This window comes from Vanrija albida, assembly GCF_041260175.1.
Source record: "Vanrija albida strain AlHP1 chromosome Unknown contig_5, whole genome shotgun sequence".
Lineage (NCBI taxonomy): Eukaryota > Fungi > Basidiomycota > Tremellomycetes > Trichosporonales > Trichosporonaceae > Vanrija > Vanrija albida.
Genome location: NW_027191424.1, coordinates 2,509,666 through 2,524,241, shown reverse-complemented (window position 1 = coordinate 2,524,241; position 14,576 = coordinate 2,509,666). Strand labels below are relative to the sequence as shown.

At 63.6% G+C, this 14,576-nt stretch overlaps 5 protein-coding genes across 5 annotated transcripts; 2 read left to right on the top strand and 3 right to left on the bottom strand.

The window, feature by feature from the left end:
• Nucleotides 1–66: 66 nt before the first annotated feature.
• On the bottom strand, nt 67–1,440 carry ARG3 (ornithine carbamoyltransferase; the record flags this gene model as incomplete). Its single annotated transcript, XM_069355583.1, has 2 exons — nt 67–415; nt 494–1,440. 2 exons carry the CDS (start codon nt 1,438–1,440, stop codon nt 67–69), a joined length of 1,296 nt encoding a protein of 431 aa, XP_069207654.1.
• A 275-nt stretch (nt 1,441–1,715) lies between these two features.
• On the top strand, nt 1,716–2,054 carry MRPL33 (mitochondrial 54S ribosomal protein uL30m; the record flags this gene model as incomplete). Its single annotated transcript, XM_069355582.1, has 1 exon — nt 1,716–2,054. The coding sequence occupies one exon, from the start codon at nt 1,716–1,718 to the stop codon at nt 2,052–2,054; it is 339 nt and encodes a 112-aa protein (XP_069207653.1).
• A 489-nt stretch (nt 2,055–2,543) lies between these two features.
• On the bottom strand, nt 2,544–3,640 carry SEC4 (GTP-binding protein; the record flags this gene model as incomplete). The annotated part of the gene is made up of 8 exons (XM_069355581.1): nt 2,544–2,664; nt 2,712–2,919; nt 2,969–3,064; nt 3,114–3,126; nt 3,191–3,239; nt 3,318–3,399; nt 3,484–3,515; nt 3,618–3,640. 8 exons carry the CDS (start codon nt 3,638–3,640, stop codon nt 2,544–2,546), a joined length of 624 nt encoding a protein of 207 aa, XP_069207652.1.
• A 759-nt stretch (nt 3,641–4,399) lies between these two features.
• NIC96 (nuclear pore complex subunit) lies at nt 4,400–7,573 on the top strand (the record flags this gene model as incomplete). The annotated part of the gene is made up of 4 exons (XM_069355580.1): nt 4,400–4,602; nt 4,830–5,082; nt 5,152–6,514; nt 6,564–7,573. The coding sequence occupies 4 exons, from the start codon at nt 4,400–4,402 to the stop codon at nt 7,571–7,573; spliced, it is 2,829 nt and encodes a 942-aa protein (XP_069207651.1).
• A 168-nt stretch (nt 7,574–7,741) lies between these two features.
• GUT2 (mitochondrial glycerol-3-phosphate dehydrogenase) lies at nt 7,742–10,199 on the bottom strand (the record flags this gene model as incomplete). Its single annotated transcript, XM_069355579.1, has 3 exons — nt 7,742–8,669; nt 8,718–9,076; nt 9,156–10,199. The coding sequence occupies 3 exons, from the start codon at nt 10,197–10,199 to the stop codon at nt 7,742–7,744; spliced, it is 2,331 nt and encodes a 776-aa protein (XP_069207650.1).
• Nucleotides 10,200–14,576: the final 4,377 nt, after the last annotated feature.

Here is a 14,576-nt window from a genome sequence, read left to right as displayed (position 1 = left end):
GTTGATAATAACGCCCGCCGCATGAATTACATTGCACTACTTGACTTGATGTCTACCCCGTCGCCCCTACGCGTACTTCCACTTGCCAAAGTACGCGTCAAACACGGCCATGATGGTCCACTTGCGGTTCTCGGCCTCGGGGAACACCAGCGAGCGCTCGCCGTAGAACACCTCGTCGTTGACCTCCTCCTGCTTGCGCGGCAGGCAGTGCAGGAACAGCCAGTCGCGCTTGGCCCCCGACGACTCGATCAGCTCGTTGGTCAGCTGGTAGCCGGCAAACGCTGCCAGGCGCGCAGCCTTCTCCTCCTCCTGACCCATCGAGATCCACGTGTCGGTGACGACAATGTCGGCGTCCTTGAGCGCCTCGGCGGGCGAGTTGGTGAGCGTGATCTTGGACTCGGTGCCGGCGTCGACGCTGGGGCGTCAGTACATTGCAACGCCGGGCACAGCTCGCAGCTCGCCTTCGGCTCGCCGCTCGCCGCTCCCTACTCACATCCGGTCCCACACACGCGGGTCGACCTTGTCGTAGCCCTTGGGCGAGGCAATCGACACTGTCGAGCCCAGACGCGGCAGCGTCACGATAATCTCGTTGCTAATGTTGTTCGTGTCGCCGACCCACGCAAACTTCTTGCCCTTGAGCGCCGCCTCGACGTCGACATTCTGGTACACCCAGTGGCGCAGGTTCGAGTGCAGCTTGGGCTGGTCCCACAGCTTCTCAGGCACCTCGATCTTCGAGTACGCCTCGACGAGCGTGAGAATGTCGGCCAGGATCTGGGTCGGGTGGTAGAGATCCGAGAGGGCGTTGACGACAGGCACGCTCGAGTACTTTGCCAGCGTCTCAATCTCCTCGTGCCCGCCCACGCGCGCCATGATGCCGTCGACCATGGACGAGATGACGCGCGCAGAGTCCTCGAGCGTCTCGTTGACGCCCAGCTGGATGTCCTGGGACCCGAGGAACATGGGCGTGCCGCCGAGGGTCGCGAGCGACGTCTCGGACGCGACACGGGTACGCGTGCTACGCTTGGAGAAGATGAGCGCCGCAGAGCGGCCGCGCAGGCCCTGCAGAACGGCGTTGGGGCCCGCACGCTTGACAATGAGCTTGAGGGCGAGGGCGTCGAGCACGAGCTTTGTGATCTGCTTGGGCTCCAAGTCGGCCAGCGTGATGAAGTGCGGGGGCGGGCCGGCGCGGCGCACGTCCTCGCGGACGCGCTGCGGCGGCTTGTCCGACAAATGACGCTCGGCCTTGTACTGGCCCTGGTGCTGGCGCTGCGGCTTGGCCTGCTCGGCCTGGTCCTGGGCAGGCGCAGGCGCCGGGCGGCGGTTCGGCTTGGGCTTGGGCGCGCCGGGGACGGCAGGGCCGGTGCTGTACGCCGCCGAGGCGAGCACGCGCGAGAAGGCGGGCAGGCGGGTCGCCTGGGCGCGGAGGGTGGGGAGGGCCATTGTGAGAGGGGAGAGGGGAAAGAGTGAGATGGGCAGCGGTTCGGACTTTTGTATGATCCGGCAGAGTAAGAGTCGGGATGGACGAGGTGACCGGTCGAGTCGCAAATAATTGCCACGTATATTGAATTTTCACTTATCAGCGGCTCGACCCGGCCCAGCGACCACTTCGTGTCGAAATATCAAGAGGCACATTGCGTTCTCCATCGACTCGTGCTACACCTCGACTCAGCAAGCTAGCCCCACTCGATCGCGACTCGACCTCGACACCCGGCAGCATGCTCCCCTCCCTCCGCGCGCTCAACGCCGCCGCCTCCGGCGCCGCACCGACCCACTACCTCATCACGCTCGTCCGCTCGGCGCGCGGCCTGCCCCCCGCGTCTGGAGCCACGCTCGAGGCCCTCGGCCTGCACCGTCTCCACCAGAGCGTGCTCCACCCCTTCGGCCCCGAGGCCGCAGGCAAGATCCTCAAGGTCAAGGAGCTCGTCACGGTCCGCAACGTCACCGAGGCCGAGGGGCGCGTCGCCGCCATCCGCCGCCGGCCCGAGGGCTCGGGCGTCGTGCCCACTGGCCGCGCGCCGGGTGGCCTGAAGCGGGATCACGCCGTGGGGCTGTAGAGGAATGGCGGGAAGAGAGAGAAGGAGGAGATGGTCTTGTGAGTGGTGCCGGCTTGCTTGTGTTGCCCACCACTAACGCAGCAGTCAGGGCGTCAGTGACGACCGCGGACCGCAGCAGATACCCACGCATTTATACTACCCATGCACATCATCATCCCGGGGTGACTGCCCCGGGAGACTCTTAATCTGGTAGAAGCAGTGCTGCGTGGCTGTGATGAGCAGTGCCGAGCGAGGCGAATCAGGTCGATAGGCAACACCATGCCTCGTCGTGCCACCACAGCACCCCACGACCCACGGCAGACTCGCCCCTCCCGCCCCGTCCCCCACCGCCAGAATCAGTACAATACATCGCCGAGTATGTGGATGATGGGAGGGAACTAAAGGGGAGGAGACTAAGCAGGCGATAACCCATAAAACGGCCGAGGGCCACAACCCCCCACCGCTCTCTACACGCGTCACTCCTGCACATGCGCTGCGCGAAGCAGCATCTTAGCAGCAGCCACCGCTGTTCGTGTTCTGCTTGGCAGAGACGTTGACGCCGCGGTCGGCGTTGAGCTGCACAGGTGCCTCTGGTTGAGGCTGCGAGTCGATCAGGCGGGTCTTGATGTCCCTGGCGGCCTGTCAGTCTGACGTCGCGCACATCACTCCTCTACCCACCTCGCAAGAGTGAAGAAGGCCTCCTCCACACCCTCGTTCGCCTTTGCACTAGTCTCGAGGAAGCGGAGGCCAAACTCGTCGGCGAGCGCCTTGCCCTGCTCGAGCGTAACGGCGCGCTTCTCGTCCCAGTCGCACTTGTTGCCAATCAGAATCTTGTTGACTCCGGCAGAGGCGTGCTGCTCGATCTGGGCGTGCCAGGTGCGAACGTCTGGCGGGGAGGTCAGAGACAATCACTTGCACTGCACCGCAACACGCACTGTTGAAGCTCTTCTCGTCGGTCACGTCGTACACGATCAAGATACCCATGGCACCGCGGTAGTAGGCCGTAGTGATGGTACGGAAGCGCTCCTGGCCTGTGAACGTTTAGCAATTGTCTCCACCCTGGACAAGGAGGTCACTGACCAGCAGTGTCCCACTGATCACGAGCGAGCACGGTCAGCACGGTCCACGGCTTCCCCTGCACACCACATGTGACCCACAATCTGCAGCTTGATGCGCTTGCCATCGAGCTCAATCGTCCTGATCTTGCTGCACCGTGCGTCAGCACGTGGAGAGTGGGGAGCGGCGCCGCGAGCCAGCACACCAGCATCGCGCGACCCAACTCACAAGTCGATACCAATGGTCGTGATGAACGACGGGGTCCACGAGTCGTCGCAGAAGCGCAAGAGGAGACAGGATTTTCCGACACCTAGGCAGCTGCGTTAGCCGGTTGCCGAGCAGCTCGGGATGCACGCCGGCAATGCGCAGCAGTAGCAGCGGCGGCGACACGTACCAGAGTCACCGATGAGGAGGAGCTTGATGAGGCTGATGACGTGGTCAGTAGTGCATGATGGTAGCGATGATGTGGAGAACGGCGTGCATGGCCATGACCACTGCGGTAGCGTGTGTCTTGTCGACGATACTCACAAGTCGTAGTGAGGACCGGCCATGATGAACAAAGGGACGTGGAATCCAACCGGTAAGAGGTGACCTAATGACGTTGAAGTCGTGTCAGGAGCGGTGCTCGGGAGATGGGAGGGCCCAAGATTGTGGATGCACGCACAATGAAGTAGAGCGTGGGTGAGTTGGTGTTGCTGTAGCCTGCGAGAGTGCTTGCGTTGCTCGTCGTTGTAGTGACAAAAAAGTGTGTGAGAGTGGGTTGGACGTGTCGAGCGCAGGAAAGATGGTGCAACACGGGTTGGTGTGGTAAGGGGTAGGCAAGTACATAGAACGACGACGGTGGTGTGGCGAGTGCTGGGCGGGCTGCGGTGCGGTGTGGTGCGTGCAGTGCGCGGCGGGCGGCGTGGGCGAGCTGCGCGGCGACGTACCACCGCCTGCCAGCGACCAAGGCACTGCCTGTCGTCTGCTGGCCCGCCACCCACCTCCCAACTCCCGCGTCTTCCCCCTTCCCGCCCACCCATTAGGAAATAGACATAACGTACGAGAGAGGTAAATACAGGGGCACAACCAAGCCTAAATCTCAGAAATTCGAATCATATTACAAAGTACTATTAGCGGAATCAAATCATGAGTTAGTTAAACATGCCCCCCATATAGACGCATGGTAACCGCGGAGATTGCATTTCTCCACTTGGAGGCAGATTGAACCCACCACAGGACAAGTGAGTGAGTGACGATTTCGGGCCACACACAGGACAACAAAGAAGTCAAGAGTCCATCAACCTCACTTCACCACACCACACACCACCATGTACGGCACGGCGTACAACAACAGCACGTCGGGCCGCCCGCCGGCCAACTCGACCCTCACCTCGCTGCTCGCAAGGGCCAACTCGCTCAACGCGGTCGACCATGACCCCGAGCTGCCCCAGATCAGGCTCGGTATCGACGAGCTCGAGAGGATGAGCGAGGTGGCGGCGGGGCGGGGCAAGCGCGGTCTGAATGGCGAAGGGTGAGTCTGAGGTGGGGGAGGTGGGGCGATGGGAGCCGGGTGGAGGGGTTCGTGATGGCGATGCCTCCTGCGAGCGCAGCGAGCATAAGGATGTGGGCGCCATCTGGTTGCCCTTCTCCGAGTGCAGCAAGCGTTGCGACGCTACGCGTTGGGCAGGATGATCATCACCCTGTTTGGGGGGGAAGGCGACGAGGCAACCACCACGAGGCAACCACTAACATCCCCAGCTACCAGCTCCTCTCCAACCTCGGCATCAACACGTCGCAGCTCAGCCACGAGATCGCCCAGCTCCCGGCCGACGCCGCTGCGTCCACCTCGCGTCCTGCCCGCAGGCGCAAGACCCAGGCGAGCTCGTCGCGCCTCGCACCCATCGGCGACCTCGGCCCCGCGTACGCCGTTGGCGACGCCGACGTCGGCGCCTGGGGAAGGAACTGGCACGAGATGGTTATCCTCAGCGGCATTGAGGTGCAGAGACAGAAGGTGGGTTGGAATGTGGATAGCCGGGCTGGCGGTGCGCTCCTGCGAACGTTCGCTGACGCACCCCTTCAGACGGTCAAGTCGTTCCAGAAGCAGTTTCAGCAGAAGATTCTCTCCAACTGGGAGAGCGAGAAGACGCGCGTGCTCCAGGACGAGCTCGGTGTCACCGACGACGAGCTCGCGCGTCTGTCATCTGGAGCCGCCGGACCCAGCCGACTTGGCGAGTCGACGGCCACTGCCCTCAGCAAGAGCCGCCTCGGTGCCTCCACCCGTCGCTTCCCCTTGGCCGAGTCGATGCTCGGCAAGAGCACCGTCGAGGCTCGCGAGGGAGGACTCGTGATGCACAACAAGGCGATGCAGTACGAGAAGGTCGTGAGCACGCTCAACCAGAAGCGCCTCCGCAAGGAGCCGTACGAGCTGTGCCAGGCCTTGGAGGCAACGGTCAAGAACGACAACAAGTACCCTCTCTTGCCCAAGGCCTACAACATCCTTGCACACCTCACCCAGGAGCCATCCCTTCGCGATGCCACGGGCTCGTACACTTCCTCGGCTGCCCCCGTCCTCGAGCGGCAGTACGCCCAGGCGTACTACGCCGACCATAGCTCCAACCAGCACTCTCTTCTTGCTGGCCGCCTCGCCCTCGGCGCGCGCCAGTCTCTCGAGCACGACTTCGAGCTGTACATCGACGACAAGATTGCCAAGAACCCCAAGGAGGCGGCGCTCGGCGGCGTGCCTGGTATCACCAACAAGGTCCGCGCCTTTGTCGATGTGACGCTGCGCTCCAAGGAGGCACAGGATGCCTACCGCCCCGAGACTGTCGGTGGTATCAAGCTCTGGGCTCACATCTACTACCTCCTCCGCTCTGGCTATCCCGAGGAAGCACTCCAGCTCGTTGAGGCGAACCACAACTCGGTCAAGAAGGATGACTGGTCGTTCACTGGCAGCTTCAAGGCGTACCTTCAGTCGCCTGACAGACGTCTGCCCAAGAACCTCCGCGACCAGCTCTACAACGACTTCAACGGCCACATCCGCAACAACGCCAACGTCGACCAGTTCAAGTACGCGCTGTACAAGCTCGTCGGTCGCTTCGAGCTCGCGCGCAGGAATGCAAAGGTCGCCGCTACCACCGAGGACTGGGTCTGGTTCCAGCTCAACCTCACCCGCGAGAACAAGGACGGCGATGCGCCGCAGGAGCAGTACGACCTCGCCGACCTCGCCAAGATTGTTCTCAAGTACGGCTCGGAGAAGTTTGACGACAATGGCAGGAGACCGTTTGCCTGGTTCAACTTACTGCTCTACACTGCGCAGTTTGAGTGTGCCGTTGCGTACCTCTACTCGAAGAAGGAGCTCAAGACGGACGCTGTGCACATTGCCATCGCGCTGCAATACTACGGCTTGCTCCGTGTGCCAGCGACCACTACCGACGCTGAAATTCGTGAGTGATAGGAAGAGAGTCCACTATGACAAGAAGACTAATACCACAGTGACCACCGACGACGGCTCGGGCACGGACTACCTCAACTTTGGTCGCCTCATCGAGCTCTACATCGCCCCCTTCCACCGCATTGAGCCTCAGACTGCTCTGCAGTACGCATACCTCGTTGCCCTCGCCTCGGACGCCCCCGCGCCCACGGGCGAGAACCAGCGCCAGCTCGCGCTTGCGCTCGTCCGCGACATTGTCATCACGTCGCGTAGCTGGTCCAAGCTGCTCGGTAGCGTGCGCGCCGACGGCTCCAAGGAGACTGGTGTCATCGAGCGCGACCTCGACCTGCTTCACCTCGCCGACGACCAGGACTACCTCCAGTCGGTTGTCCTCGCGGCCGCCGACCAGGCATCCGCCGATGCCTCGCTGGCCGACTCGGTCGAGCTCTACCACCTCGCGGGCGCTTACGACAAGGTCGTCGAGGCTGTCAACCGCGCTCTTGGCCACAGCCTCGGCCAGGCGTCAGGTGCACCCTTCACCGCTGCGCAGACCCCTGCGTCAGTCGGCCTCTCTGGCGCGTTTGGTGGCGCGACCGACCTCGAATCGCTGTCGTCTCGCGTGCACGATGTCTACGCGCATGACTTCTCCAAGCGCTCGCGCATCAGCCAGCGCAACTGGGACACGCTCGAGGTGCTCCTCAAGCTCAAGCTCGCTCTGTCGCAGTTTGCCGCCGACCGACCCGACCTTGCGCTCGAGACGTTCCGCTCGACGGGCCTCCTGCCCCTCGACAACGACACGACGCAGATTGCGCGCTACGCCCAGCGCTTCCGCGAGATTCTCGACCAGCCCGTCGTCTCCAACCTCGACGACGTCATCATCACCACGATGAAGTGCCTGCACCGCCTGAGCCAGCAGCTCAAGGACTCGCCCTATGGCGACCACGGCCGCATGCAGCAGCTGTCGGCGTACAAGCACCAGGCGCAGTGCCTCATCCAGTTTGCCAGCACGCTGCGGTTGCGCCTCGGCCCCGACGTCTACCGCCAGCTGTCGTCGATGAGCGCGTTCTTCTGAGCGGGGGTTGTCTAGCACATAGACATCATGTAGAGTAATATGTCACTGTGCGGTCGGGTCGTGAAGCTAGTACAATGTCCATTAACTACGCCTACTACAGAACTGATGGCCCAAAGATATCTAGGGGGGCTATGGGTATGGCGCAAAGCAAAGGCAACAGCAATGCACTTAGGCACCACCACCGGAACGCTCGACGGGGATCTTCTTCCGTGGCTCCTCGTCCTCGCCGAGCTTTGCGAGGTGGGTAAAGGCCGAGTCGAGCTGGAGCTCCTTGAGACCGGCGGCAATGTCCAAAAAGTCCTGGAAGTCGATCGAGCCCTTGCGGCCAAAGTCGACCTCTGCGAGGATGCCGTCGGCCGTCTGGACGCTCGAGCCGTAGCCGGCGTTGGACATGGCGAGGAGAATGTCCTTGCGGTCAATCTTCTGGTCGTTGTCGTGGTCGAGCTGGGCAAACTGCTCGGTGAGGCGCTGGAGCTCCTTGGGCGAGAAGGCGGAACGGGCGTACACGGCCTCCTCCTGCTTTGTTGTCAGGCCCATGATGGGCACGTTGCCGTGCCTCTTGACGACCTCGGCGAGCGTGATCTTTGTGTTGGCGGGGAGACCCATCGACTTGAGGTACTGGATGGCGTCGTCAAACTCCTGGTTCTTGCGCTTGCCGTCCCATCCGAGCTCCTCGCCCATGATGTCGATGACGCGGGGGAGCGACTCGAGCGCGACCTGGACGTTGAGGAACGACAGACGCGTGCGGCGGCCGATAAAGTCGGTCGCCTTGAGCGCAAACTCGTGACGCACGGCGTAGCGGGCCTCGGCCTCGATGTAGGGGTAGAGCGCCGAGAAGCGCGTGCCGTGGATGGGCCAGCTCTTGCCAGTCGACTCGGACATGGACGCGACAGTCCAGGCGCGGTCGCCGTACGACTCGGACAGGTGCTTGGCGACGTCGGTCTCGAGACCAAACTGCTGGATGAGCTTGATGTACATTGTAGGGGTCCAGGCGTGGCCGCCGACGAGCTTGATGTGCGCGGTCTGCGAGGGGCCGTTGGGGGCGAGGTCGAACTCCTTGATGGCGGCGTCGACAGTCTCCTCGGCCATAGCACGGCTGCCGGCCGTTAGCACGTAAACAGATCGACACGATCGCTGCACTCACTAGGTGGTCCACTTGCCGCCGGCAATGGTCAGAAGACCGCCCTCGCTGACGTTGATCATGTGGTTGCGGACGAGCGACTGCGTGTCCTTGGCTCCGGGGTCGCGCACGAGCGGGCGGATGCCCGACCAGGCCGAGAGGACATCACCACGGCGGACCTTGATGTCGGGCGAGAGGTAGCGGCGGACCTCGTCGAGGATCCACTGGATCTCCTGCTCCTTGGGGATGGGGTTCTGCTCGACGGTCGTGGGAGAGTCGGTCGTGCCGGCAATGACGTTGCCCTGCCAGGGGAGGAAGAAAATGACACGGCCGTCCGAGGTCGCGGGGTCGAGCAGGCCCATGGTCTTGGGGCCGTAGTAGTTCTGCGGGTGTTAGCGGAAATCTCAACTCGAGCCTTGGCAGTGGCGCCGGCACCGGCCCCCGATACTGGCCGACACTTACCGGCAGCGTGATGTGGACGCCGGCACTCGGCGCGACAATGTTGGCGACGCTGGGGTCGTCGAGCTTGCGCACGCCGTCCGAGAAGGGGCCAGTGGCATTCACGACACCGCGGGTGCGGACGGTGAACTCCTCGCCGGTAAGATTGTCCTTGAGGGTGGCAGAGTGGATGCGGGGGATGCCACCGCGCTTGAAGTCTGGCCTCTTGTGGAGCGCGACGACCTCTGTGCGGTTGGCGACGATGGCGCCGTGCTGGACAGCCGTGGCAACAAGCGCAATGTTCATGCGCGAGTCGTTGTGCTGGCCGTCGTAGTAGACGACCGAGCCGACGAGGCCGTCACCCTTGAGCATGGGGAAGGCCTCGAGGGAGCGGCCCTTGCCCATCCAGTACGCGCTCTCCATGTTCTCCTTGCCGGCGAGCAGGTCGTACGCCTTGCAGCCGATGTAGTAGTACGGCAGCTGCCACCAAGTGTAGATGGGCAGCAGGATGGGGAGCATGTTGGAGAGGTAGGGCGCCGTCTCGAGGAAGACCTTGCGCTCGCGGAGGGCCTCCTTGACGAGCTTGTACTGCTCGTAGTCGAGCTCCATGACGGCCTTCTGGAGGTAACGCACGCCGCCGTGGACGAGCTTTGTCGACTTTGACGACGTGCCGGACGCAAAGTCGTCGCGCTCAACGCACGCGACCTTGAGGCCGCGCGACGCGGCGTCGAGCGCCGTGCCGGCGCCGGTCGCGCCGCCGCCAATGATGAGGAGGTCGAACACGTCGTCGTCGTCGGCCTGCGCGGCCAGCGTGGCAGCAACGCCGCCAGGGGGCACAATACCCGGCTCAGGCCCGCCATGCTCTGTGCGCTTCATGAAGACGCCCGACGAGCGGAGGTGGTCGAGCATCTGCTCGCGCGTCATGGGCGACCAGAGCGGCGACGGCCTGCGCTTGGTGACGGGGATCGAGTCGAGCTGCGTGTCGCGCTGGAGCGCGAGCACGGTCGTGCCGACTGCGGCCGTGGTGGCGGCCACGAGCGCCGAGCGGCGCGAGAGCACGCGGAACATGATGGTGGGGTGGTGGGTGGTTGAAAAAGCAGACGGGCCAGACGGATCGGCTTAGTCGCGGGTCGCGGTGACTGCCTGGCGATCGGCGTACACGTGCGTGGGTGCGCGTGCGGCGGGGGCGAGGTCGGAGGTAGTGGTGCACGCTGCGGCGATGGGGCACGGCGTGTGTACAATGTCGACAGTGAGATGCGACGATGGGCGTGGGATGAGGTATGCTGCAGTGACGGGGGGAGACGCTGCGCTGCCGTTGTTGTGAAATCTCTTCGAGTCGTCGAGGCTCCTCCGGTTTCCGGCCGGCCTTTTATTCCCCTGGGTCTACGACTGCGGCCCGCCGGGCCGTGAGCAAACGCGAACAGCATACCCACCGGCGCCGGACGGCGCGGCGCGGCGGGGGCCAATCCGGCACGACGCGGCGGCTCGGATGTTCTGCGCTGCACTGCTATACATTGCTCTGTCTCTGCTCGTTGCACACTGCTAGCACAAGAAAAAGTTGACATCCAGGGTGGCAGGTTGGGGATGGGACAAGTGTGCTGCTATAGCCAGGCGAGCCAAGTTGGGGATCCACCACTACTCGCAGCCAGGCACATATCACAGCGCCTGCAAAGTTGGGAATCGGCGACATGGTGATGCAATCTCGGTTTCATCAACCACTCTCTCCATCCCCAATATGGTACCATCGGCGACGACGCAGCGGCGACCCAGCGACGACGCAATGCGGGCGCCATGCGCTGCCTGCTGCTGGTGTGTAAACACAGTATACACATCCATCGTTCCCAACTTCCGTTCCCAACCGCCGAAAGCAGTGTGGAGTGAGAAGAGTTGCCGTGCCGCTCGCTCTTGCCGCCCGGAGCGGACAGGGAGCGACAGCGCGCGCAGCATTCATTATGTACACGGTCCTGACGCGCGGCAAGGCGCTGGGCGAGACTCTGCCATAGGGTCAGTCCGGCCTCGGCCGACGCTCACCCTGCGGGGGGGGGACGCTGCCAGGGCCGATGACGCGCGGTCGTTGACTACACGCCCTGGTCGTCATCGGTGTCGGTGGCAGCGTGGCGGCGGGCGTGCATGGACGCCAGCCTGCATGGGGACGATGCGAGGCGAGGAGCGAGGTACATGTGGGGCTGGGAGGTCGCACGACACGCTTCGAGTCGTACCTTTGCCGGTGGTGCCCCAACGGTTCCCAGGCGGTGCCGGCACTGACTAGCTGATCTGGGCTTGAGGCATAAGAGAGTAGTACGAGGTCATGGATCTGTGGGTGGTGAGCATACATGAAGCGGGTTCCACCACTGACCTTGACAATCCCGCCGCGTAGGTTACTCCATCGAACTGAAGGAGCTGTCAGCTTGAGGACCTCAGTTGCGCAAAAGCTCACCCATGGCTAACGACAGCCTCTATTCATTGACGCGCCAGCGAGGAGAGACGGCGGTCTCGGGCTCTCCACTTAGCTGTGGACAGCAGTAGCAAGGGGGGGGGGCAGCTCGATGCCTTGAGCCCGGCTCGGCACCAAGTGTTCTGCGGGGTCAACGGCTGAAGCGAAGGTGCAGAAGGCAGCATCGACCCACCTTCCTGCGGACATGTCGACCATCAAGGCGGGAGACGTCTGTTGGTCAGTGTGTGGGCGGCAACCAAACAAAATGGCTCCACCCACCGAAGGGGGGCCTGTGACCACCTCGACGGGCCCGTAAAAGGACTGGCGTGACGTTTGAGGCAATAGTGCTGATGGTGACAGATGGAGCGTTGATCGAAAGAGAAATGTCGCGGGGGAGAGGGAGAAGGGGGAGGGGCGGCTGGGGGGAGGGGGAATGGGAGGAGCGCTGAGGGCTTTCTCTTTACCATGGCTCCTGGCGTGCGGGTGGGCGGCGAGAACCTTCCCAGCGCCCGCCGACGCGTCCCCCATTGCGAGTGGAGAGTGTTGACAAGAGAGGCCTGGGTAAATGGTTTCCGGCCGTGCCCGCCTGGCTGAGGCTACAGGGTGTCACCTGCTGCCGAGCCGACAAGCATGGTCCCCATGAATGTCGCTGGAGCAATGAGTGGCGACCTCGGTCTGCGCCTCAGCCACGACCCAAGGCTGCAGCGCCACGCCATCTACCCAAGTCACGGTCGCACATCACATCCATCCAGTGTCCTTCTCCCTCCGGCTCCCCCCTCCTATCGAACACAGCAGCACGGGCAGACGGGGTACGGAATAAACCAGCAGCACCCCACACCGCACCCGTTACAGACACACTCGGCCTGGAGGCACCCGCCGCGCAGGCGCATGGGGTCGGCCGTCTCTGGGGCGGACTGTGGCGCCGTGGCTGGCGTCAGCGCTGCCACATAGCCGGCGTACCCTTCATCGCGGCGACGGCGGGCGGCTGGGTAGCGACGACGTCGTGTGTGTCTGCCATGGTGGAGTTGACGATAGTGAGGGTGGTTGTGGCAGGCGAGGTATGCAGGTTGCTGGCCTAGATATGGCGGGCTGCGGCCATCATGCCCGCCTGATGCTTTCGGGGTCGCGGCAATGATGATGACTGGGCCTGGGGCGACTTCCTCGCGCTGGCCGGCCAGTAACGAGTCAAACCTGCGCCGCACAGCTACAACAAGTCATACATGTAGACTCCCTGCCCATCACGAGTAGAACGTCGTCGTCGTCGTTGTCGAGGTAGACAATCCGTGTGCAGTGGCCTCGTGTGTGGTGCGTGAAGTCTCAGTATACTGTGTGTAGTACTCCTCGTCTCGGCCGCAGCAGCACGGGCAGATGGGGTACGGAATGCCCAAGCAGCACCCGATACCGCACCCGTTCGAGGCGCACTGCATGCATCCGCCGCGCAGGCGCAGGGGGGCGGCCGTGGTCTCTGGCGACTGTGGCGTGGCTGGGGTCAGCGGTGCCACACCCCGGCGTACCCTTCATCGCGGCGACGGCCGGCGGCTGGGTGGCGACGACCCGGTCGGGGTCCATGGTGATGTTGACGACGTTGAGAGGGGTCTGGGGGGTGCGCTGAGATATGCTGTGGTTGTTGGCTAGATACGGCGGCCAGCGGGCATCGTGCCCTCGTCTGATACTCCAGGGGTCACGCCGGGCTGCACGCCCAGAGTCGAGGCTCCAGACAGCTACAACATATGTATACATAGACCGTATCCACCTCTTCCGATACTCGTCGCTCGCCGACCGTTCGTTGCCAAGGCAAGTAGGGGCTACCCCCCGCCCGCGGACGGTACCCCCGTGCCTGCAAAGAGTCGCCGCCAACGACGCGTCAGTGGGTCAGGTCACCGACACGAGCTGCGGATTGATTGCATCCGAGCATACCGTAGTGATTACAACCCGGCTCGCGGCGTCGCACAACCCGCCCTACCGCTATCTCGCCCACCCCGTCGATCAGCATGCCGCCGCCCCTCCACCCCCCGCGTCACAGTATGCGGGTGTGTATGTGGATGACTTCGCGGCGCCTGTTGAGGGTGCCGCTTCTGCATCGTATGTGTGCACGGGAGGGGGGCAGCAGCACGGGCAGAGGCAGTACGGGACAAAGATGACGCACCCGGCACCCCACCCGCTCGACGAGTACCACTCGCAGCACCCTCCGCGGAGGCGCAGCGGGTCGGCCGTGGTGTGTGGCGGCGGCGCGGTGGCTAGCGTCAGCCCGAGCAGAGCAGACGACGGGCCTACCGCAGTCTATTGCGGCCTCGGCGGGGGGCTGGGCGGTGACTGTGCTCTCTGCGTCCGCCATGATGAGGTGGGTGGTGCTGAAGTCGAGCTAACCCGCCCTCGCCAAGTACAGTGCTCGGCAGCGGTGTTCAACTCCGAGGGGCCTGGGACCTGCCTAGTGGCCTCACGCGGATTTCGCCACCGACACGCGTGTAGCCCCCCCACCCACCCTCCGATAACGAGTCGCTCGTGGTTGGACGAGGTAGGTTGGACCTAACATGCTCCGCCCGCCCGCCGTCACCAAAGGATTCGCTTCGGCACCCACCTACAACGAGTCGCTTGTGCTTGGCCCAGTGGGGGAAGGGGCGCGGGGGGGGGGGGGGGGAGAGAGGGCGCGCTGCCGAGTCGACCGGGTCGCCACCCCAACCACAATCGCCACCCCCAACCACACGACCTTCACCACAGTCGCCACCCATACGCCACGCAACACGCCACGCCAGTGGGGACAATCGTGTGCTTGCATCCCTGTACACTGCCGTAGCTACAACAACGAGCCTTACAATCCGTCCAACCCGTGCCCCTCGCCAGCCGTCCATCACTAGCACGATGCCCCACCGGCTCCTGCGCCTGCTGACGAGGCGGCGAATGTGGTGTCTTTACCGGCAGTGCCCGAGTGAGAACCGTAGCCCGGCGACTCCTCGCAGCAGCACGGGCAGATGGGGCACGGGAAGCCCAAGACGCACTGGATACCCCACCCG